Raw genomic sequence first — 22,445 nt, forward strand, 5'->3', positions numbered from 1 at the left:
TCTAAAGTATGTTTCCATTGTGTTGATTTTTGCATTTGGGATTTGGTGTGAAGGGACAAAATGGCAGACCAGCCGTGGCTATTGGAGATGGACTGCTGCTGCTCATTGGGCTTCGTTCCTGGGCTGGTGCGGCTGGGCCGCGTGGCTAGTTGGGAAGGAAGAGCTGATCTGATGAGAATAACTGGGCTTAATAGGAAAGCGGGCCCAAGGCTAAAAATAACATATTTTCATCATCTATTTTGTCAATTTTACCATTTTTTTAATTTTCTTTTCTTTTCGATTTTTTGTTCTTCCAAAGGCCAAAAATATAATTTATTTCCTAAAAAATAACAACAAATTAAAGGTATTTCATATTTCCATTTGCAAAAATAAATTATTTGCATATAGGTTAAAAAGAAATGAGTAGTAGCATTAGCTGTCAGTAGTTGAAACTTTGTCTGTTAAGTGAATTATTGATATTAGTTAGTGGCAGACACATACAACTTGCTTTATAGATTCTCTATTCAATGATTCATGGCTTCACTACTTTTCTCATATACACACTCACAGACAAAGTCCATTTTCTTGTCACTTTCTTAAGTCTCAGAGTTCATCATCATCTTCGTCTCTTTCTCTTGCTGTATTTGAGTTTTTCATTATCTTTCTCTACAATCTTAAGTCTCAGGTATATTACTCCCTACACTCCTTTCCATTTCTTATCTTTTGTTAAGTAGAATAATTTTAATATTTTTCTTCATTTATTGTTGCCTTTTGCATATCAAATTTCCCCACTCATCAATTATATCTTCTCAATCTCAACCAAGTACTCTTCTTTCTTTCAGATAAAAAAAATTATATATATATATATATATTTCTCTTTCTTACTTTTACAATTTTACAATCTTTCGTGTCCATTTATTTGTTTCCTAATTTTCAAAAAATAAAAATAAAAAGGTATCAAAGACTTTTCTTTTGTCTTCAGTTTTCCATTGTACTGTTGAGAATTAAACACATATAAAATTGCACTTATAAAAGTACAAAATAAAAAACATACAAATAATTTAGAGAATTAAACCACCAAAGTATAAAACTAATTATGTAACGCCCTGGATAGCAAAGACCGCTACACTGTGTACTTATAAAAGTGCAAGACTTGCTAATCAAGTCATTAGTTTAAAAACGTGTCACTAAACATGTATGATCTTGGGTAAAAAGGTTTTGGTCTCAAAAGTTCCATTTCATATAATTAAACAGTTATATACACGGGATCCCAAAAGAAACAGAGTTAAAAGTTGGTTTACAGACTTCCAAAAGTACTTAAATAATTGTTAGCCATACTAAGGCAAAATAGACAATCTCTGGGTCTCGCGTCCCTGCCTAAACCTCAACCGTGGTGGCTGAGAAGCTAGCCATGTATATTCCGCTCGTAGAACTCTCCAATCAAGGCTGATCAAGCTTGCCCTTGCCTTTACTTGCACCACGTAGCACTCGTGAGCCAAGGCCCAGCAAGAAAATATGATGTGCAACACAAACAACAATAACAGATAATAAACTCACTAAGCATGAACCCTCATCATATAATTCACATTAATCATTCAGCATACATTCAGAATCATGGATGTAATCAAACACTAATAACATTCATATCTTATAATAGTCAGGGCCGACATCTTAGGCCGCAGCCTCTGTTTACCCCACTGACTCCACCCCGCTTAAACCGAGCTCAGTTCATATTAAGCTGTCCTTGGCTACCAGTGGCCAAGCCGCGCCCTATGTGTTAGTCTAACCCTAGGCACCCTTAGGCCGTTGGTTCACTAATTAGCTTGAATGGCGTAATACCATCTTTTCAAGCATACACAACGGGAACCCTTAGTCCCATTACATATATTCAACCAGGTGCAGTTTTCTTACATTTGATCTTTGCGGTTTTGGATTACGAGCAACACTCCTCAAGCACGATCTGTTCCCGTGCCTAAGCTTTTATCACCTAGTCACAACCAAGGTATTGGGTTCCATTAAAATTCAAATTAGGGTTTTTGGATACAAAACTAACTTCCGGGAATCCGAGTTCCACCAAGCATGGTGGTGAAATCGATCTCGGGCATTCTAGACCATATTCCCATCCCCAAATGTTCAAGTGTGCACCCAAGGGCTACAGCCCTTGAAGCTTAGCCGCGGCCCTGCCCTCAAAACAGAGCCAAGGGCTTGCCTGGAAGGAGACACGCGCTGCAGCCCTTGCCTTGGGCGCCGCGACGCTCACCTTTGGTTTTCACGTTAGGGCCGCAGCGCTCTGGAACAGAGTCGCAACCCTTCCCTTCGTGCCCATAAAACTCACCATTTCCAACATCTAAACCTCATCCAAAGCCATCCCAAAGCTTCCCAATTCAAAACCAATTAATCCCAACACCTTTAGAATGACTTAAACAACATAATTCCACAGAAAACCCAACCTAACACACACTAAAATCTCTTTTCAATTTCTGAAACTCAAGAACTACAATCTCTAAAACCAGCCATTCAAACTCAAATTAAAACCTCCAAATTACGAATTAAGACTTACCTCTTCTGCTGAACCACTTCTCCAAGCCAAATCCAAGCTAATTACCAAGCTTTCCTCCTTAATTCTGCTCTTAAACATCAAAACCACAATCACCTCAATACCCAGCCAAAACCCAGAATTTCTAACCACAGAAAAGGAAATTCAATGCTTACCTTAGCCCTGATTTAGTTCTTGATTGATTCTTGAGCTAAGCCTCTAAATCACCCCTGAATTCCTTTGAGTTCCCAACTGAAATTCCAGCAAATTTCCTTAAAATTTCAGTGTTTTTCTCCTTGAGAGAGAATAGAGAGGAAAGGATGAAAATAAAGGTCGGTTTAATTTTTCTGTCTACTGTTTTCCTAAAGCTTTAGTCTAATCTTATCCCGTTAAGTCAATCCCGAGGCTCGGGGTGCCGGAAACGTCCCCAAGGGCAAAACGGTAAAATTTCCCAATATTCCTGCCTAGACACCCTAACCTCAAATATATCTCCATATATTTATTTTCATAGCCCGATAGTTTAAATAATTACCCGATACCTAAAATACCCCTGACTTATCCAAAGTCAACTATTAAGCCCTGTTGCGACTTTTCCCCGCTAACCAACCCTAGGATCGCCTCGAGTCGTGCTCTACAGACCTACCCACATAATAATGTGGTTCTCACAATTACCATATATACATATCACATTAATACCAATATAATCATACAAGCACTATTAATCATATAATTATGCATTTAAATCAATATATTCATGCAAACCACATTTAACTCAATTATGCCCTCCCGGCACACTAATCAAGGCCCTTAAACCTCATTAGCGAATTTGGGGTCGTTACAAGTTACCATCAACATATAGTCCCTTATTAGTAAGAACCTCATGAGTAGTCATGACCAAACAAACTATATCGATGGAGCAAAAGGTAGCAACTCTTTTTTCTTACTAATATACTTGGGGAATTTGAGATTTTATGCTTAATGAGGGTTTCTGAGTAAAAAAAAATACTAGGCATTTAAATCATTTAAAAAATGTTACTTTTTTGACAATACTCAAAATACTCATTTTATAATTTTTCTCACCCACTTCCTCTTCTCTCTTCCCTCTTTCTCTCCCTCCCTCAACTCATTCCTCTTATCTCTTTCTATAGAAAAAAATCTCCATGGGTAAGTTAAAATATAAGACGTTTTATAACTTCACATATACATTTTCAAAGTTTAGAACTTGAAAACATACCAAAACATATCTTGAACATGATATATGTTTTGCATTTTACATTTTTTTTCAAGATTTACATTTCCCAAATGTCTATATACACATTTCAAACATATAGATCTTTAAAAAATACCAAAAATAGAAAGAAAAAAAACACTCATAACAGACACCCGAGTGAAAAATTACGTATCTTGCAAGAATCGCATCGAACCACCATCAAGCAACATCAATTTTTCATGAAAATCTTGATTTTGAAGGCCCCATCGAGCTGGCATCGAGCACCATCGACCTACATCGATTTTTTGCAGATTTCAAAGTTTCAAATCTAAAAAAAAATCGCAAAAAAAATTAAAAAATTATGCCTAGATCTGTTCGAAATGCAATATTTTAGTGTCCTAAGTAAGAAATACTTGCCATTGCATTGAGTTCTCCTATATTTTACCTTACCAATGGATTTTTTTTTTTCTAAAGAGAGAGTTGAGATGAATGAGTTAAGGGAGAGAGTGGGAAGAGAGAGAATGAAGTGGATGAGAAAATTTATCGGAAGGGTATTTTAGGTATTATCAAAAGACTTGTCATTTTTTTGAAATGATTAGAAGACGTAACATTTTTTTAATTTATGACACCATACTAAGCATAAAAGCTCAAATTTCCCTATACTTATGAAAGACAAATTTTCCCACATATCATAAAAAGCATCGAGAAGATATTAATAAAGGAAAAAAATTGTGAGAAAGTTACTTGTAGCATCAAGAGTAAAGGTCTTGGTGATACTCTTCCTCATTGGCATTTATTAAACACCATCCAATACCTATAATCATGTCTATCAAGAGTAGAGGTCTTGGTGACAAGTTACAAGTTGTTATGCTATTTGTGTTAGTTAGTTCACTTTGTACAGTTAGTTTTGAGTTTGTTAGATCTCAGTTAGCCTACTGAGCTATTTATATTCCATGGAGAAGTTAAGAGAAAAAGAGATGAGATTCGGTGGGGCGGAGAGAGAAATGTGGTGTGTGGCTGCCATTTTCAAAGAAAGAAAGGGAGAGATGTGGGTGCATGGTGATGGTGTTGCTGTAGTTGCCATTTTCATAGAAAACCAAGAGAGAGAGAGGAGATTAGAGAAGATGAAATGGAAGGGGTAGTTTGGGGAAGTTGGAAAAGTTTAGCATTATTTTTTAATGTACATAATGCCTAGCATCATTTTTAATTAGCATCACCCATTAAGTATAAAAAGTGAAATTTCCCTTTCAAAAACGAAATGCAATTTGTAAGTGAATTGCAATTCATAATGGAATGGGTTTTCAGATTGCAACCAACAAACCAAACAAGTGAATGTACTTACTTTTGGAAAACTAATAAACCAAATATTACCTTACATCCCAAAAATTGATTTTGTAATAGTTAGGTCCCAACATTTTTAGATTATATCATTTAGGTCCCTAAATGCTATTTTTATGTCTTTCTTCTTTCAAAATGCATAAAATAATATGGTGGACCAATTTTAAACTTTTGGACCACTTAAGCTGTGTTTGGTAGGAATGAGGGAAATCAGTATAGATGGAGAGTTGTTATATGGGGAAGTGTTGGGATGGGTGGTCATTTGAAGTGTACCCCATGTTTGGTGCCATTTTTTAGGTGGGAAAGTGGTGGGTCCCACAGAGTTTTAGTGGGTAATGTAAATTCTTGTGAAATGGTGAGTTTTAGATTAACCCACATGTGAACCCTTGCCACACATTCCCATGACACCCAAAACTTATAACAAACAGCCCCTAAAAAGAATGGAGAGGATAATTGCTCTCATTTATGTTGTTTGGTATTAGGGGTGAAGTTGGAATGATGGAGAATTTATTAATTATTAAAATTACCATTTTATTTTTTTAATATAAATATTTATTAATTTTAAAAGGATATACATGTCTTTTACATGTTTTTTTGTCTTTTTCTTGAATTATTCCAAGTATTGAGGGATTGGATTTTTAAGCTTTGGAGAGAGAATATCTCCTTCCATCTTTCTCTCTCGCCAAACAAAAGATTCTACTTCTCCTTCCACTACCCTCCCTCCACTCCTCTCCATCCATTCATTTCTCCTCCCTACCAAACATAGTGTTAATTTATGATAATACTAAATATGACATTGAAAAATATATATATTCGTGACATTTTTTAAAATTGTTTTATAAATCAAATTAAATTTTCACTAAAAACCGTTCTTACCTACATTTTTTAATATTAATAAGTAAATTGTTATGAGATTATCTATATTTATTATATATAATGCAACATATAACTAATGATATATATATGCGGAATATTTTTTAATGGTCACTACCCATAAATAAGTACTAATAATTATGATGATGTATCAACATAATGATTTAGTATAACAAGTCATCAATATGTAAAATTCTTACTAAATATTAAATAAATTATTTAATTTTTGTGTTTACTAGTTTAATTTGTTATGCTAGGATGAATTGATAATAGATTGTATTTAATCAATTCTATTATAGTTAAAAGTAAAAGTAGTGCATTATTGACATGAGTGGCCGACACAACTTCATATATATAGTTACTTTTCTTATCCAAACTTTATATTGCATCCAATCTTTATCTTCAACTTTTTTTATTAAAAGAAAAAAAGAAACAAGCCTACTTTATAATTTCTCTATTCATGTCTTCCAACTTTTTTTTTGAATGGGTCTACTAACTTTTTTTTCCTCCAAAATAAGGAGAAAAGTGGGGAGAATTTTTTTATAAATACAAAGTCATGTAAAATTACTAAATTATTTTTTTTCTACAGATATTTTATATTAATATTGTAAGGGTAATATAATAATTTCACAATAAGTCAATTTTCTTTACTACTCTCTTACCAAACAATTAAGTAGAGCAGATCAGAGGATTTTATTCATTCTTTGCCATTTACTCTTATTCTTTATTGAAAGTAATTGTGTATATAATTCAGTTTATGATGTTAATTTGTTTATTAGGATGATGATGATGGTTAACATTGTTAACAAGAAAATCAGTCACATCCATATTTTATAGATGGATTGAGTTGAGATTCATACATGGTAATCAAAGTTAAAATATATATATATAATTTGTATAAGTGATTTAGAAGCATGATAGATGCTAATATTGGTAATTTTATGGAATATTTAATTATTTTGTGATTTATGATATTAAAGTGTTAATTATTAGGAATAAATATTTAAAATAAATGTAGAGCACTAATATGAGTTTATAGGAATAAAATAAACTTAGGGTTATTTGATTTTATTATGGTTACATATTTGATTAATTGGTTGTAATTGATTTGTTTTACGTGCTTAAATGAAATGTGATATGTTTTATGAATAAATTTTGAGTGTGTGGTAATATTGTTGAGTATTTATGGCTTGAATGAGAATGAGAATGTAATCAAACTTCTCATTCCCTTGTTTGGTTTGATATTTTGAGTGTGGAAATCCATTCCTATGGAATGCTCATTTTCTACACTTGGTGGAATCTCCATTACCACATTTCCTCTCGGTAATCCTCCATTCCAACTATATTTGTCAATTTTGCTTATAAAATATTTAATTAATTAATATTAAATAATATATAATATTTATTTAATTATTATATTCTATACTAAATATATAATATATAATAAATAATACATATTATATATTAGGATTAAATACATTTATGAGTTAATGAAATGGGGTTATTTTTGTCAATTTATCATTGATTTCATTGTCTATTCCAACAACAAACCAAACATCATAATTAATTCTCATTACCATTCTTATTCCATCCTATTACTGTTATCATTAACATTCTATCCCACCGAACCAAACACCATCTTAGAATTTTGTTCTCAACAAGAAAACTACTCAGCAAGGGGTTCGAGGTAGAATAAAGAAAATTATTAGCGATTGAGATAAGGAGAGTGGACATCTGCGCACAGGGTGTATGTCTAAACATACAACCTTATTTTATGGTTTGTTATATATGTACTTATATATTGGGATTTGTTATATTGTAATGGTAATGTTGGCATGAAATAGTGCTAGTTTACATAAGATGGTTATATAGTTTACATGCTTAAATGTTAAAATATAGGCGTAGTTCTATGTAACTGTTGCTTGTGTGAGCACAACACTTGCAAGTATTATCATCGTCCACCCAGATAGAGTGAAATAAAGACATTTTTTTTTTAACTTGTTATGTTTTGATATAATTATCTTTTAATAAATATATATGTTATATTTTTTGTGTTGATAAGTTTAGCTAGATAGTTTTTGTTGTGTTTTTTAATTTTGAACTGTATATTTAATCAATATATATTTTTTTTAATAAAAACATATCGTAATAATTTTTTGTATAATTTTAATCAATATTCATAATATATACCTGATAAAAAATCCTTTTCTATTTAAAAGTTCTTTTTGGAGAAGGTAAGGTTTCTAATTTTTTATAAAAGTCCATTTTTATAAATGACAACCATTTTTGACAACCCAAAATTCATTTTTTGTTTTGTTTTATTTCATCACCATCATCATTAATTAACTTCAACAAAAAGTTTGGTTTCTTGTAAGTAGATTCTAAGTATTGTGACTGCATTTCTAAGTTGGGTTTATACTTTTTTTGACTTTGTATTTTTTTGACCCTGTATAAGTAGGTTTTCATTATCTGTTTAGACCTTATATTTTGATAAATTATTTTTTGGACTCTATGTTTTGTAAAATAGTTAAAATAGAATCTTAAATCTGATTTTGGTCAATGTTTTCTCAACTAAAATCATAAATAATTTACCAAACTAATAATTCAGAATAAAAATAAAATTATTCTGCTTAAAAACTGTGTTATTATATTTAATTTTTTCTTTATCAAAATTGAGTTTATGATTCTATTTTAGTAATTTTACAAAATATAAGGTCCAAAAAATAATTTATCAAAACACAAAATCCAAACAAATAATGAGAAAAAACACAAGATCTAAACAAAAAAATATAAATCTTTCTAAAATCAGGATAACGATACTGAAACTAGGTTAGGCTTTAAGAAGCTCTGAAGTAAATTTTCTCTCTCTCTTTCTCTGAGGAGTAAGATAATTGCATAGGAATAAGCTCTCAAATAATTAACTGTGCAAAAAATATAATAAAAAAAATGAAAAATTGGGGCTAAGTCATTCAAGTAAAACAAAAGTTTGATTGGGACGTAACATCATTTCATATCAATTATTATATACAAAAATCATTTCATATCAATTATTATATACAAAAATGATCTTACCTTATCTTTCTTGGGGCCCAGTTGTGGATGACTATTTCAAGTAAAAATTAAAAACCGAATATTTTAATTTGATTTTCTTTGGCATATATGAATGAATAAGCTAGCTAGATTTTCATTATGAGAATATTTTTATAGGGCTTTTATTTTAAGTCTTATCGGTAGGACTCTCAGTATTTATAATCTGTGAACAGTTTTCAGCGCAATTTTTTTTATGACTGTATATATTGTAGCTATTTAGAGCATCTGCAAATTTTCAGAAAATTCTGAATAGTTTACAGTACCGAAAACTAGGTTCAAACATGTTGCATGCGTGACTAATTTTTTTTTATGCGCGTGGAAAACAACATGTTTGAACCTAGTTTTCGGTACTGTAAACTATTCGGAATTTTCTGAAAATTTGCAGGATGCTCTAAATAGCTACAATATACACAGTCATAAAAAAAAGTCGCGCCGAAAACTGTTCACGGGTCAAGAAACATAAAAAGCCTTACTAGTAAAGCTTAAAGTGAAACCCCTATAGAAGAATTGTTGTATAATTAATTACTCACTCATTTCAATTATCTTAATATGACGATCAAAATTGTGGTGCTTCTGTTTGTTCTAGCCACGTCTGATCATGTATGGCGTACGAGCAGCAGTGTTGTTGAAACTAGTGGAAATTCTAAAGGTCTGTGCATAGAGCTGATCATGGAATGCAAGAATAAAAAAAGAAGAAATTAGATTTTATATGGAATTTTTAATAAAGTGGGCAAAATATGGGTTTTTTTTTAAATAAAGTTAATTTATGACTTTTTAAGATTTTTCAATTTTATAGATTTATTTTTTCATATTTTTGTATAAAAGTTGCTTTATCTTATAGTTTTTATCTTAATCAAACTTATTCTTTTCATATTTACTTAATTAATTTATACTTAATATTTATTCCAATTACTTTGTATATGATATGTAAATCAGTTTAAAAGTAATTTTTTTTATGCGCGTGGAAAATAACATGTTTGTACTTAGTTTTCGGCACTGTAAATTATTTGGAATTTTCTGAAAATTTGCAGGATGCTCTAAATAACTACAATATACATGGTCATAAAAAAATCGCGCCGAAAACTATTCACGGGTTGAGAACACAAAAAAACCCTACCGGTAGGGCTCTTTTTTTGAAGTCCCTACCATAGAATTATCCAAAAATATATATATTTTTATGATTTTTAGTAAAAATATTTTTATTAAAACAAATCAGCCTAAATTGTTAGTGTTTAATTAATAATATTTATTATCATTATTTATAAACATTTATAATTAGTATTTTATTATCATGATGACAGACCTTCATAATGTGACGTTTTTTAATTAAGGGATATTTGCGGCATAAGTGCCTAATGTTTGGGGGAAATACCCAACATGGACCCAATCTTTTTTTAGTGAGAAAAATACCCAAATATAGTAAAACTGTAATTCCGTTAGGACTCATCCGTTAGGCCTGTTAATGAGCTGATTAGGTAAACACGTGTCACGTTTTTATTGGTCCAAATCATAATTATTTTTAAATATTAATTTTAAAATAAAAAATTAATTAAAAATACATTTAAAATTTAAAAATAATTAAATTAAAAATACATTAAAAATAAATAAATAAAAATTTATAACTGATTTTAACTTTAAAAAAAAATTAAAACCCCTAAAACTATTCTGCCTCTCTCTCCCTCTCCCTCACTGTCTTCTTCCTTCCCACACAAAAGAAAGACACAGAAAATAAGAGAAAGAAAGAAAGCACAAAAAATAATACCAACTTTCATCCAAACAAAACAAAACAAATGAAAGAAGAAAGGAAGTAAAACACTTTCCCTTTCCCCTTTATCAAATAACAGCTACCCAAAATCTCTTTTCTCCTAACCTCGTGGGACATTTTAGAGAAAAAAAAAATGTTAAAACATTATTTTTGTCGGTTGCTTCTGTGTTGGAACTCTTATCATATTGACTAAGTATAGATTTGTCATTTTGTAATCAGTCCATTTCATATTTATATTTAAAAAAATATTTATTTTAAATTAGAAAAATTAATTGAAAAACATTTTAAATTAATACAAATTTAAGAAATACATATTTTGATAACAAAAATACATAAATTACATAGTGATACATATCTGGTGAGTCAATCTCAATCTGATGAGATATTGAAAAAGTAATGTTTTAAAAAGCTTTATGTATTTTTGCCCAAAAAAAAAAAAGATTATATATTTATTTTTAACACAAATTAAAATTAAATATTTTTACAGTAAAACTAAAAAATATTAAGTATTTAATTATAAGAAGTGTAAAACATTAGCTATCGACGCAACAAATTTCCCATAAGAGTATTTGACACATATGCATGTATGATTGCAAATTAACTAAAACAAAAGAAAAAAAAAAAGGAAAAAAGAAAAAAGAGGTTTACTTTATAGATTCTCTTATCTTATCTTCCCACTTTATAGATTCTCTACTCAATAATGAATGGCTTCACTACTTTTCTCATATACACACAAAGTCGATTTTCTTTTCACTTTCTCTTTATATGTAAAAATAAATAAATAAGTTATTTTCTTCTTCCTTTAAAAAAAAAAAAAAAGTTCACTTTCTTCTTTTTTATCTTAATTTCTTGTCACTTTCTTGCTGTCGAGATCATATGTGAATTTTCTGTTAGTTTTATTTGAATTATTACACATGTAGTCAAATTTATGAGAAAAAAATAATAATAATAACTACTGTGAATGAATTTTATTTCAACAATTATAATATATGGAAATTGGTATTTTCCAACTTTACTCTCTTTCTCACTTGAAATTCTGAGTGTTCATCATCATCATCATCATCTTCTTCTTCCTCTCAAATCTGACATTCTTCTTCTTTCTCAGAGTTCATCACCATCATCTCTTTCTCTTTCTCTTGCTGTATTTGAGTTTTTCATTCTCTTTCTCTACAAAAATTTCAAAAAAAAAAAAAAATTCTGAGAGCATCATCATCATCTTCTTCCTCTCAAATCTGACCTTCTTCTTTCTCAGAGTTCATCACCATCATCATCATCATCTCTTTCTCTTTCTCTTGAGTTTTTCATTCTCTTTCTCTACAAAAATTTCAACAACAAAAAATAAAAAAACACTACTCTTTAGTCAAGCAATCAGGTATATTACTCCCTATATATGTTCAATTCCTTTCATTATCTGCTATTAACATATTTTCATCTATTTTATCAGTTTTACCATTTTTCTAATTTTCTTTTCTTTTCGATTTTTTGTTTTTTTTTCTGCTAAAGGCCAAAAATATAATTTATTTCCTACAAAAATAATAATAAATTAAAGGTATTTCATATTTCCATTTGCAAAAATAAATTATTTGCATATAGGTTAAAAAGAAATGAGTAGTAGCATTAGCCGTCAGTAAGAGAAAGAAAATAAGCGTTTGTAAAAATAGTAGTGCATATTTTTTGACCACTTTAGCGATTTAAAAAAGAAATGAGTAGTCGCATTAGGTGTCAGTAGTTGAAACTTTGTCTGTTTAGTGAATTATTGATATTAGTAGTGGCACACATACAAGTTGCTTTATACAATTAATTTACTACATCCAATCCTATCTTATCTTCCAAACCTTATAGATTCTCTATTCAATAAGTCATGGCTTCACTACTTTTCTCATATACACAGTCAAAAACGAAGTCCATTTTCTTGTCACTTTCTTAAGTCTCAGAGTTCATCATCATCATCATCATCTCTTTCTCTTGCTGCATTTGAGTTTTTCATCATCTTTCTCTACAATCTTAAGTCTCAGGTATATTACTCCCTACTGTCCTTTCCATTTCTTATCTTTTGTTAAGTAGAATAATTTTAATATTTTTCTTCATTTATTGTTGCATTTTGCAGATCAAATTTGCCCACTCATCAATTACATCTTCTCAATCTCAACCAAGTATTCTTCTTTCTTTCAGATAAAAAAAAAAATTATTTCTCTTTCTTACTTTTACAATCCTTCGTGTCCATTTATTTGTTTCCTATTTTTCAAAAAAAAAAAAAAAAGTATCAAAGACTTTTCTTCTGTCTTTCCATTGTACTGTTGTTAAAGAAAAATCAGCTTTTGGTTAGATCTTGTTTTGATTCTTAAATTTCACAAAATTCATTTGCTGATTACTATTACTGATTAGGTGTGTGGCTTGCTGTTGAAATATTTATATATTTCTCTGCTACTTCAAGTTGTTAATCTCATATTATTATCTTCATAATTTGTTCTTGTTAATTCGTAGTACAAGGCAATTGCTACTATGGAAATTGCTATTTCAATTGCTGGGAAAATAGCGGAGTATACAGTGGCACCCGTTGGTCGACAGTTGGGTTATCTATTTCACTACACGAGCAATGTAGATAATCTCAAAACTCAAATGCAAGATTTGAAGGATGCTAGGGAAAGACTGCAACATCGTGTCGAGGAAGAGATAAATAATTGTCAAGAAATCGAAAATGATGTTCGAAATTGGCTGAGCAGCGTTGAGCAAATCTCTGAAAAGGTTGACACATTTCTTAACCAAGAAGACCATGCAAAGGTTGCGTGTTTTTCTTGTGGATCCGTTTTTCATTTGGTGACGCGACATCAATTGAGTAGGAAAGCAAAGAAGGTGGCAATCGTTGTGCTTGCAATCTCAGAGAAAAACAAATTTGGTTCGATACCGATTTCTTATTGTCCTCAGACAGAAAGTTCATTCCAAATAACCAAAGGCTACGAGACTTTTGAATCGAGGAAAGGAATTCTGAAGGACATAATGGTGGCTGTGAGAGATGCTAACAGGAGCAGGATAGGATTGTATGGAATGGGTGGAATTGGCAAAACTATGCTTGCCAAAGAAATTGCCAGACGAGCTGAGGAAGAGAAGTTATTTAGTAAGGTGGTTATGACGACTATTTCTCAGACACCTAATATAGAAGAGATTCAGCAAGAGATTGCCGAAATGTTAGATATCAAAAAGTTTGGTGAAATAGAGAGCACAAGCAAGAGAGCATATCGACTTCGACAGCGATTAAAGCAAGAAACAAGTATTATGTTAATTCTCGACGATGTTTGGAAGGAACTCGATCTAGAAGTTATTGGAATCCCTGATGAGTGCAAAATGCTACTAACCTCTAGATCTCTAGATGTTTTATGCAGCTCTATGGATATTGTTGAGAGTAATAATTTCTCAATTAAGGCATTAGACTCGAGGGAATCCATAAGTATGTTTAAGAAAATAATTGGAGAAAAAGTTGAAAAGCCAGATTACAATGATTTGGCACATAAGATTGTTGGGGAATGTGCAGGCCTGCCAATTGCCATTGCAACAGTGGCACGTGCTTTGAAATACAAAAAGAACTTGGAACCATGGGCAGATGCGTTGCAACGACTACAAAGTTCGAACTTTACAGGGATTGATGGAATGCATGATAAAGTTTATGCAAGTATTAGGTTAAGCTACGATTTTCTCGGAAGTCGTGAGGATGAGGCAAAATCATTGTTATTGCTTTGTGCTTTACATAAAGAAGATCAAGAAATAATGGTCGATAACTTGATAAGATATAGTATGGGTTGGGACTTGCTTCAAGACGTCAAGGAAATGAAACAAGCAAAAAATAGGGTGAATTCATTGGTGGATAAATTAAAATCTCGTTGTCTGTTACTGGATGGTGAAAGTAAAAATTATGTAAAGATGCACGATGTCATTCGTGATGTGTGCATATCAATTGCGAAGGAAGATGAGCATTGCATGAATAACATTACCAGTGCAAATGTGGATGAGGAGTTCAATATCCACGAAAGACATAAAGGATCTAAAGTAATTTCCTGTCTTGAATATGATCTTGATAAGCTTCCTGAAAAATTGGAATGTCCTAGGTTAGAGTTACTTCTTCTATCTGGTAAGCCTTTGAAATCGATTTCGGACTACTTTTTTGAACAAACTAGGCAGCTTAATGTTTTGAGTATGAGCGGTTCAAACCTAAGATTATTGCCATCGTCTTTTCATTTGCTTCAAAATCTCCAAACATTATGTCTACGTGGTTCTTCTCTTAGAGACATAGGTGTGATTGGTGACTTGAAGAATTTAAAAGTTCTTGATCTCTCTTGGTCTGGTTCCATTAAGCGGTTGCCAAAAGATATAAGTGAATTGCGGCGATTGCAACTTCTAGATCTACGAGGATGCTGGAGTCTAAAAGTTATCGAGCCGAATGTCATTTCTAATTTGACAAAGATTGAAGAACTCTACATGCCACACACATTTACCGAATGGGAGACTGAAGAAGGCACAATGAAAGAAAGAAGAAATGTCAGTCTTATTGAGATAAAGAGTTTGCAACGACTGAAGATTTTATGTTTGTCTATACCAAGTGAAAGTGTTTTGCCAAAGGGATTGTTTACTGAAAAATTGGAGAGATACCGAATATCTATTGGAGGAAAATACGCCCTTCATTATTTTGAAAATGAAATTTCAAGGTGGTTGCGCCTAAATCTCTCTCAAATAAGTGAAATAATTGCATTTGGACTTGAATCGTTAATGAAAAGGTCGGAATATTTATCATTAGAGAGATTAATGGATGTCAACAATGTTGCTCCGTGTTTGGATAAAGATGGTTTTCCTAGATTGAAGCATTTGATCCTTATACAATTAACAAGCTTGGAAAAGATATGTCATGGAAAACTCCCATTGAGCTCATTCAATGAATTGAGAAAGGTGGAAGTGAGGTTTTGTGGTAAATTAAAAATTTTGTTTCCCTTTTCGGTCGCCAAACTACTTCATGAAATTATAGTAGAAAAATGCGAGATGATGGAAGGGATAGTCAGCCGTGGGGGAGAAAATGAAGGTGATGATGAAGCTGCCCATGACATTGACGAGTCTTTGCAATTACGCTCATTGTCTCTACATTCTTTACCAAACATTGTCCAATTCTATTGCTCCAAGTTGAAGACATCTGGCGAGTCTTCAGTACATGATTATTCAAAGCCTTTATTTAGTGAAACGGTATAACTCTCTATGATCATTATATAATAATGCATGCGATAGCTATTTTGCGTGAATATATGTAAACTATATTTTTCATACATTTTTACAATATTTGCAGGTTTCTTTATCGAACTTGGAGGAATTGACTATGTCGAGAATGAATATAGAAAGGATATGGCCAGACCAACCTCTATCAAGTTTTGACCTACAAAACTTAACAAGCTTGACAGTAGAAAATTGCAACAAAATAAAATATTTATTTTGTTTTGCAATGGCTGAAAGGTTTGTAAACTTGAAGAAGCTGAAGGTACATGATTGTGTGGCTATGAAAAACATTCTCAAAAGTAGGAAACTACAAGAAGAAAGAAGTTCGTTAGAGAATAAAAGCTTGTTCACTAACTTAGAAATTCTTAGGCTCTCCAAACTTCGAGTTTTTGAAACATTTTGTTCAGAAGATTCATGCATCAAAGAAGTGTCACTGGATAACGATGAAGAGAAGATTGTACCAAAACAACACCTCTTCAATGGAATGGTAAGTAGTTAATTTATATTTTCTTCTTTTTTTTAGTACTATTTTATCATTACATGTATTCAAACTCCTTTAATATTTATATAATATATAATATAATAAAATAAATAAATAAGAGAACAAACACGTTGTAATTAATTTTTCAATTTGATCCACAACTTAAAAGATAAAAGTTATACCTAAAATACTAATTGAAGATTTAAATAAAAAAATTCAATAATCAAAATTTTTCTCTCATATATATTAATTTAGAAATAAATTTAAAAATTAATGTTAAATGCAATGCACAATTTCTTAAAGTGTGATTAAAAAAAAACCTAAGTAAAGACTCTTGAAGTTTAATTGAGTCTCCAAGGACAACTATATCTATAACCCAAAAGTAATGTAATTATGTTTCTTATAGTCCCATTGCATGTTTGTGATTCTATTTATTTTATTTTCAGATTGCATTTCCCAACTTAAAAGAGTTGAGTGTTTCGAATTGTAACAATTTGAAGTATCTCTTATCAACAGTCATGGCTCGAAGTTTTGTACAACTCAAGAAATTAAAAGTATCTGATTGCAATAACATAGAAGAGGTAATAGTCAGTGATGATGAATCATTAGGTGGAAGCAAAGAAATAATATTTGAAAAACTAGAATTTCTTCGGCTTCAGACTCTTCCAAACGTTATAAAGTTTTGTGATGGAGATTGTATAAAATGTCCATTGTTGTCTGAACTGCTTATACAAAAATGTCCTAAACTAAAGGAATTTATAAGTAATTATATGGCTACAAAGGCATGTACTACCAGTGAAGAAATGGGCATGATGGTGGCGGCTAAACAAAATGTCTTCAAAGATAAGGTATATATATAATACTTAATTTTTTCACTAATACCTACTAATTATCTATTTTTCATAATATACATGATAATTGCATGATTTTAAAAATTAAATACTTACTGCAATTGTAATTTCACAAAAATAATTTCAATTGCCACTGCACATTTAAAATACATCTTTGAATATGTGGAATTGACACATGATACCATGACAAGAATTGTGAGGCTCTATCTAAAAATCAATTGGTGATTAGTAGAGTTGTCTATTTTTTATTAATGACTCAATATTCTTACATTTTTTCCATGTGGGACACCATACTCTAATAATAGTCAAGATATTTATTAATTGCTTTGCCAAAAGAATCAATTAGTCTATTCATGCACTTTTAATCCCTTTTGTTTTTGTTTTAATTTGTAGGTAATTTTCCCCAACCTAAAGGAATTGACAACTGATTGGAGTGAAGCAGTAAATGAGACATTTGAGATCAATAGTAGTCAATCTTCTTCAACAATCTCCACGTTTCCCAACCTTTCTGAACTTAACATGCAGATGACATCTCGTGATAAACCAATTGCTCTATCAGATGTCAAGTTATTCCTTCACAAATATCACAATATTCATACTCTTCGATTGGGAGGCTCTTTTGTGGATGGACATGAACAACAACAACCTGGTGAGGCTTATGAATTGATCAACACTGCTACGTGTTTGAAGACACTAATTATTAGGGGTGCTGATATGTTGAATCATGTGTTTGGAGACCCAGAATATGCTCAACCATCACATACTATTCTCTTTCAAAATTTGAAATATCTCACTATAGTCAAATGTAGCCGATTACAGAGCCTTGCACCATCGTTTATGTCTTTCCACAAATTGAAATATCTGACAGTAAGAGAATGTCATGGGCTGACGTACTTATTCTCTTATTCAACAGCAACCACCCTGGTACAATTGAAACAAATGGTCATACAAAATTGCAGAAGAATGAGAGAGGTTATTAGTACAAATTATTATAATTATGATGAGGAAGGCCAAACAGAAGCAGAAAGCGAACACCATCACTTTGTTTTCCATAAATTGGAGACATTAAGGCTTAAGAATTTACCCAATCTCAAAAGCTTCTACTCAGGCAATAAAGTTATGAATTTCCCAAATTTGGAAGAATTATCTGTGAGGGGATGCCTTGATATGATGAGTTTCTCACATGGAATTATAAGTACCTCGACATATTTCAACACAATCAAGATTATTGATGGTATTGAAAGTTGGGAGGGAGATGTGAACACCACTGTAACAAAACTTTGGGAGGACAATTCCTATTTGGGATTACGACGTTTATTCTCTCATGAAACGGTAATTTCATTCGTTTATTCACTGTTAGTTTTTTCTGTTTTTGCTTAGGTGTATTTGGTGGTGTATTAGTTAGTTGTTAACTCTTTTTTCACGTTTCAACTGAGTTGAGCAGAGCAGAGGCTTTTCTTCATTCTTTGCCTTTTACTCATATTCTTTACTGAAAACAATTTTTGTATAATCCAGTTTATGATGTCAACTTGTTTATTAGGATGGTGATGATGATGATCAACACTGCCAAGGAAATGCATGAAGCTCAAGCATGGATGCATTGGCCTGATTTTGTTGAACAAGAAGATCAGCCATATTTTATATATGGATTGAGTTAAGATGCATATATATGGTAATCAAAATTGGAATATATATATATATAATATATAATTGATAATTGAGTGATTGATTTTGGTTGGTGGTGATGGAATAATCCTCAACTCATTTTAGGGTTGGTCTTTGTTTTGCAGTGTCTCTTATAGCTCAATTATTAATAATTACAAGGAAGGGAGTGAACCCAGTTTCTATCTTCTTTTCAAGAAGGTAATTGCAGCTTCTGATCTGTTATTATATGTCTTGCTTATAAGTTTTGTAACTCAATCAATTAATATATATCAAATGAAGGGAGGCTCTATAAATATATATATGTATATACACTTAATAGTTTGGATATCTTGTGAGTTGTGATGTTGTATTTAACTTATGTGGTTTTTGGTTGGTGTAATTTTGTCTTAGTTACCAATACTTACCAGTGAAAATTTAGATTTTGTGTAACTATACACAATCACAAGTAAACCAATAAGTCTACATTATTAGACTAATGCGGTTACTTAATTGATCTCTTTTTCTTTCCTTTGTTTTGCTTTTGATTGTTTGTTGGTTAGGCCAATGTGAGTTGTTGTATCATTATTTTACTTACAAACTAAACTCATCATTGAGTTTCATTGGTTCTCATTGGATCAAAAACATTCCACGTTAAACAACATTAAATATGAAATACCATGACGCAAGCAAAATAAAATAAAAAACATACAAATAATTTAGAGAATTAAACCACCAAAGTATAAAACTAGTTACCATCAACATATAATCCCTTATTAGTAAGAACCTCATGAGTAGTCATGACCAAACAAACTATAGCAATTCAGTTTATGATGGTAATTTGTTTATTAGGATGATGATGATGATGATCAACATTGCCAAGGGAATGCATGAAGCTCAATCATGGATGCATTATCCTGATTTTGTGTATGAGAGAAGGCAGTGTCAACAAGAAGATTAGTCACATACATATCTTATATATATATATATATATATGAATCCAGTTGAGATATATATATATTTATATATATATATAATTGATAACTGATGAGTTTGATTTTGGTTCAACTCATGATATATATGTTCTTTCCAAGCAGGTAACTGCATCTTCTGATATGTTATATATATATATATATATCAATATATGTACTCACTACTCATCATATGATTGGTGTTTAGTACTAAAATATAATTTGGTTATAATTTTTGCCTCTCATTTATTCAGCTTTACTTTGTGGTGGTCGTATCTTTTTTTTTTTTTTTCTTCTGGAAACTTATGGTCTACTCATCATTCAATCAATATACATATATATAGATATGCAAAGGAATAGTTTTAATTATTGCTAAAATATTTTGATTAAAAAATTAATCCTTTGATTGGTTGCATTAACCAATGGTTTGTTTCTAGTGATCATCTAGATATTGTCGCAATCTATAAATTTTATTGTGTTTCTTAAATTGAACTAATTTTTTTTATTGTATGTATCCACAAACGTTACTATACAATCACAATATCATATTCTCCTTAATTAGAAAATTTAATTTTTTAGGGGGAAAATAATATTAGTGTATTAAAAAATAATTATCTAAGCGGTGTACGATTTAATTAAAAAATAATTATTCGAGGTTGGAGAAAACTTACCTGCCTTTGTGTACGATTGAAATTTCTGGGTTCGGTAGAACTTTTACTATGGGTTCTCTTCATGGGGTTCGCTCTTAAGTTTGAGAATGAATGTTGGTTCTATTCAAGTCGATATGTGAATGTTATGCACTTTTAAACATATAAAATAGGACTAATTAATTTAAATTATTTTAAACATAGTTTTTAAATTAGTAATTAATAATTTAATACGTGGATCAATAGCATATGGAAATTGTCTTTTCGCTGACACTCAACAAATATAATTGGCACTTAACATCCAAAAGTGCTTAGGTGGAATGGAAAGATACCGTTTTGAGGTTTTACCACTACACTTTTTTATTGAGAGTATATGTAGAACAAACCTACCTATTTGGGGTTATGGGGCCAATATTTCTCTAAAATATGTTTCAATTGTGTTGATTTTTGCATTTGGGATTTGGTGTGAATGAGCAAAATGGGAGACCAGCCGTAGCTATTGGAGAGGGACTGCTGGTACTCATTGGGCTTCGTTCCTGGGCCACGTGGCTAGTTGGGAGTAACTGGGCTTAACAGGAAAGTGGGCCGAACGATAAAAATAACATATTTTCATCTATTTTATCAGTTTTACCATTTTTTTTAATTTTCTTTTCTTTTCGATTTTTTGTGTTTTTTTCTGCTAAAGGCCAAAAATATAATTTATTTCCTACAAAATAATAAAAAAATTAAAGGTATTTCATATTCCATTTGCAAAAATAAATTAATTGCATACAACTTGCAAATAATTAGATAGAAAATAAGCGTTTGTACCATTAGCTGTCACTTGTTGAAACTTCGTCTGTTTAGTGAATTATTGATATTAGTTAGTGGCAGACACATACAACTTGCTTTATAGATTCTCTATTCAATGATTCATGGCTTCACTACTTTTCTCATATACACACTCACAGACAAAGTCCATTTTCTTGTCACTTTCTTAAGTCATCATCATCTCTTTCTCTTGCTGTATTTGAGTTTTTTCAGTATCTTTCTCTACAATCTTAAGTCTCAGGTATATTACTCCCTACTCTCCTTTCCATTTCTTATCTTTTGTTAAGTAGAATAATTTTAATATTTTTCTTCATTTATTGTTGCCTTTTGCATATCAAATTTGCCCACTCATCAATTACATCTTCTCAATCTCAACCAAGTATTCTTCTTTCTTTCAGATAAAAAAAATTATATATATATATATATATATATATTTCTCTTTCTTACTTTTACAATTTTACAATCTTTCGTATCCATTTATTTGTTTCCTAATTTTCAAAAAATAAAAATAAGAAGGTATCAAAGACTTTTCTTTTGTCTTCAGTTTTCCATTGTGCTGTTGAAAATTAAACACATATAAAAGTACACTTATAAAAGTACAAAATAAAAAACATACAAATAATTTAGAGAATTAAACCACCAAAGTATAAAACTAGTTATGTAACGCCCTGGATAGCCAAGACCGCTACACTGTGTACTTATAAAAGTGCAAGATTTGCTAATCAAGTCATTAATTTAAAAACGTGTCACTAAACATGTATGATCTTGGGTAAAAAGGTTTTGGTCTCAAAAGTTCCATTTCATATAATTAAACAGTTATATACACGGGATCCCAAAAGAAACAGAGTTAAAAGTTGGTTTACAGACTTCCAAAAGTACTTAAACAATTGTTAGCCATACTAAGGCAAAATAGACAATCTCTGGGTCTCGCGTCCCTACCTAAACCTCAACCGTGGTGGCTGAGCAGCTAGCCATGTATATTCCGCTCGTAGAGCTCTCCAAT

At 31.1% G+C, this 22,445-nt stretch overlaps 3 protein-coding genes across 9 annotated transcripts in view; 2 read left to right on the top strand and 1 right to left on the bottom strand.

The window, feature by feature from the left end:
- Positions 1 to 22,445, bottom strand: part of LOC133781365 (uncharacterized) — a 94,646-nt gene that overhangs the window by 15,153 nt on the left and 57,048 nt on the right. The window lies entirely within an intron of this gene.
- Positions 437 to 20,244, top strand: LOC133781356 (disease resistance protein At4g27190-like). Of its 6 annotated transcripts, none has more exons than XM_062220325.1 (9): positions 437 to 664; positions 12,899 to 12,944; positions 13,276 to 16,014; positions 16,115 to 16,528; positions 16,969 to 17,370; positions 17,767 to 18,022; positions 18,287 to 18,705; positions 18,914 to 19,045; positions 19,164 to 19,545. In XM_062220325.1, exons 1-8 carry the CDS (start codon positions 507 to 509, stop codon positions 18,953 to 18,955), a joined length of 4,476 nt encoding a protein of 1,491 aa, XP_062076309.1. In that variant the 5' UTR covers positions 437 to 506; the 3' UTR covers positions 18,956 to 19,045; positions 19,164 to 19,545. The 6 variants fall into 6 exon arrangements, with proteins under 6 accessions (XP_062076309.1, XP_062076305.1, XP_062076304.1 ...); XM_062220321.1 differs by adding an exon at positions 19,867 to 20,244 and having other exon boundaries at positions 438 to 664; positions 17,767 to 18,705; positions 19,164 to 19,236; XM_062220322.1 differs by lacking the exon at positions 437 to 664 and adding exons at positions 11,733 to 12,163; positions 12,683 to 12,806 and having other exon boundaries at positions 17,767 to 18,705.
- Positions 21,786 to 22,445, top strand: part of LOC133781363 (disease resistance protein At4g27190-like) — a 52,989-nt gene continuing 52,329 nt past the window's right edge. The window contains exon 1 of the mRNA XM_062220332.1: positions 21,786 to 21,821. The gene's annotated coding sequence lies outside the window, so the exon portion shown is untranslated. The remainder of the gene's footprint in view (positions 21,822 to 22,445) is intronic.

Source organism: Humulus lupulus, chromosome 6 (genome assembly GCF_963169125.1).
Source record: "Humulus lupulus chromosome 6, drHumLupu1.1, whole genome shotgun sequence".
Taxonomy (NCBI): Eukaryota; Viridiplantae; Streptophyta; class Magnoliopsida; order Rosales; family Cannabaceae; genus Humulus; species Humulus lupulus.

Excerpts from the sequence above, each read along its gene's own strand:
- LOC133781356 (XM_062220321.1), top strand. The coding sequence starts at position 507 with ATGATTCATGGCTTCACTACTTTTCTCATATACACACTCACAGACAAA. Across the intron at positions 12,945-13,275 it reads ATCTTCTCAATCTCAACCAA|TACAAGGCAATTGCTACTAT; the intron begins GTATTCTTCTTT and ends GTTAATTCGTAG. Across the intron at positions 18,706-18,913 it reads GTTTATTCTCTCATGAAACG|GATGGTGATGATGATGATCA; the intron begins GTAATTTCATTC and ends CTTGTTTATTAG.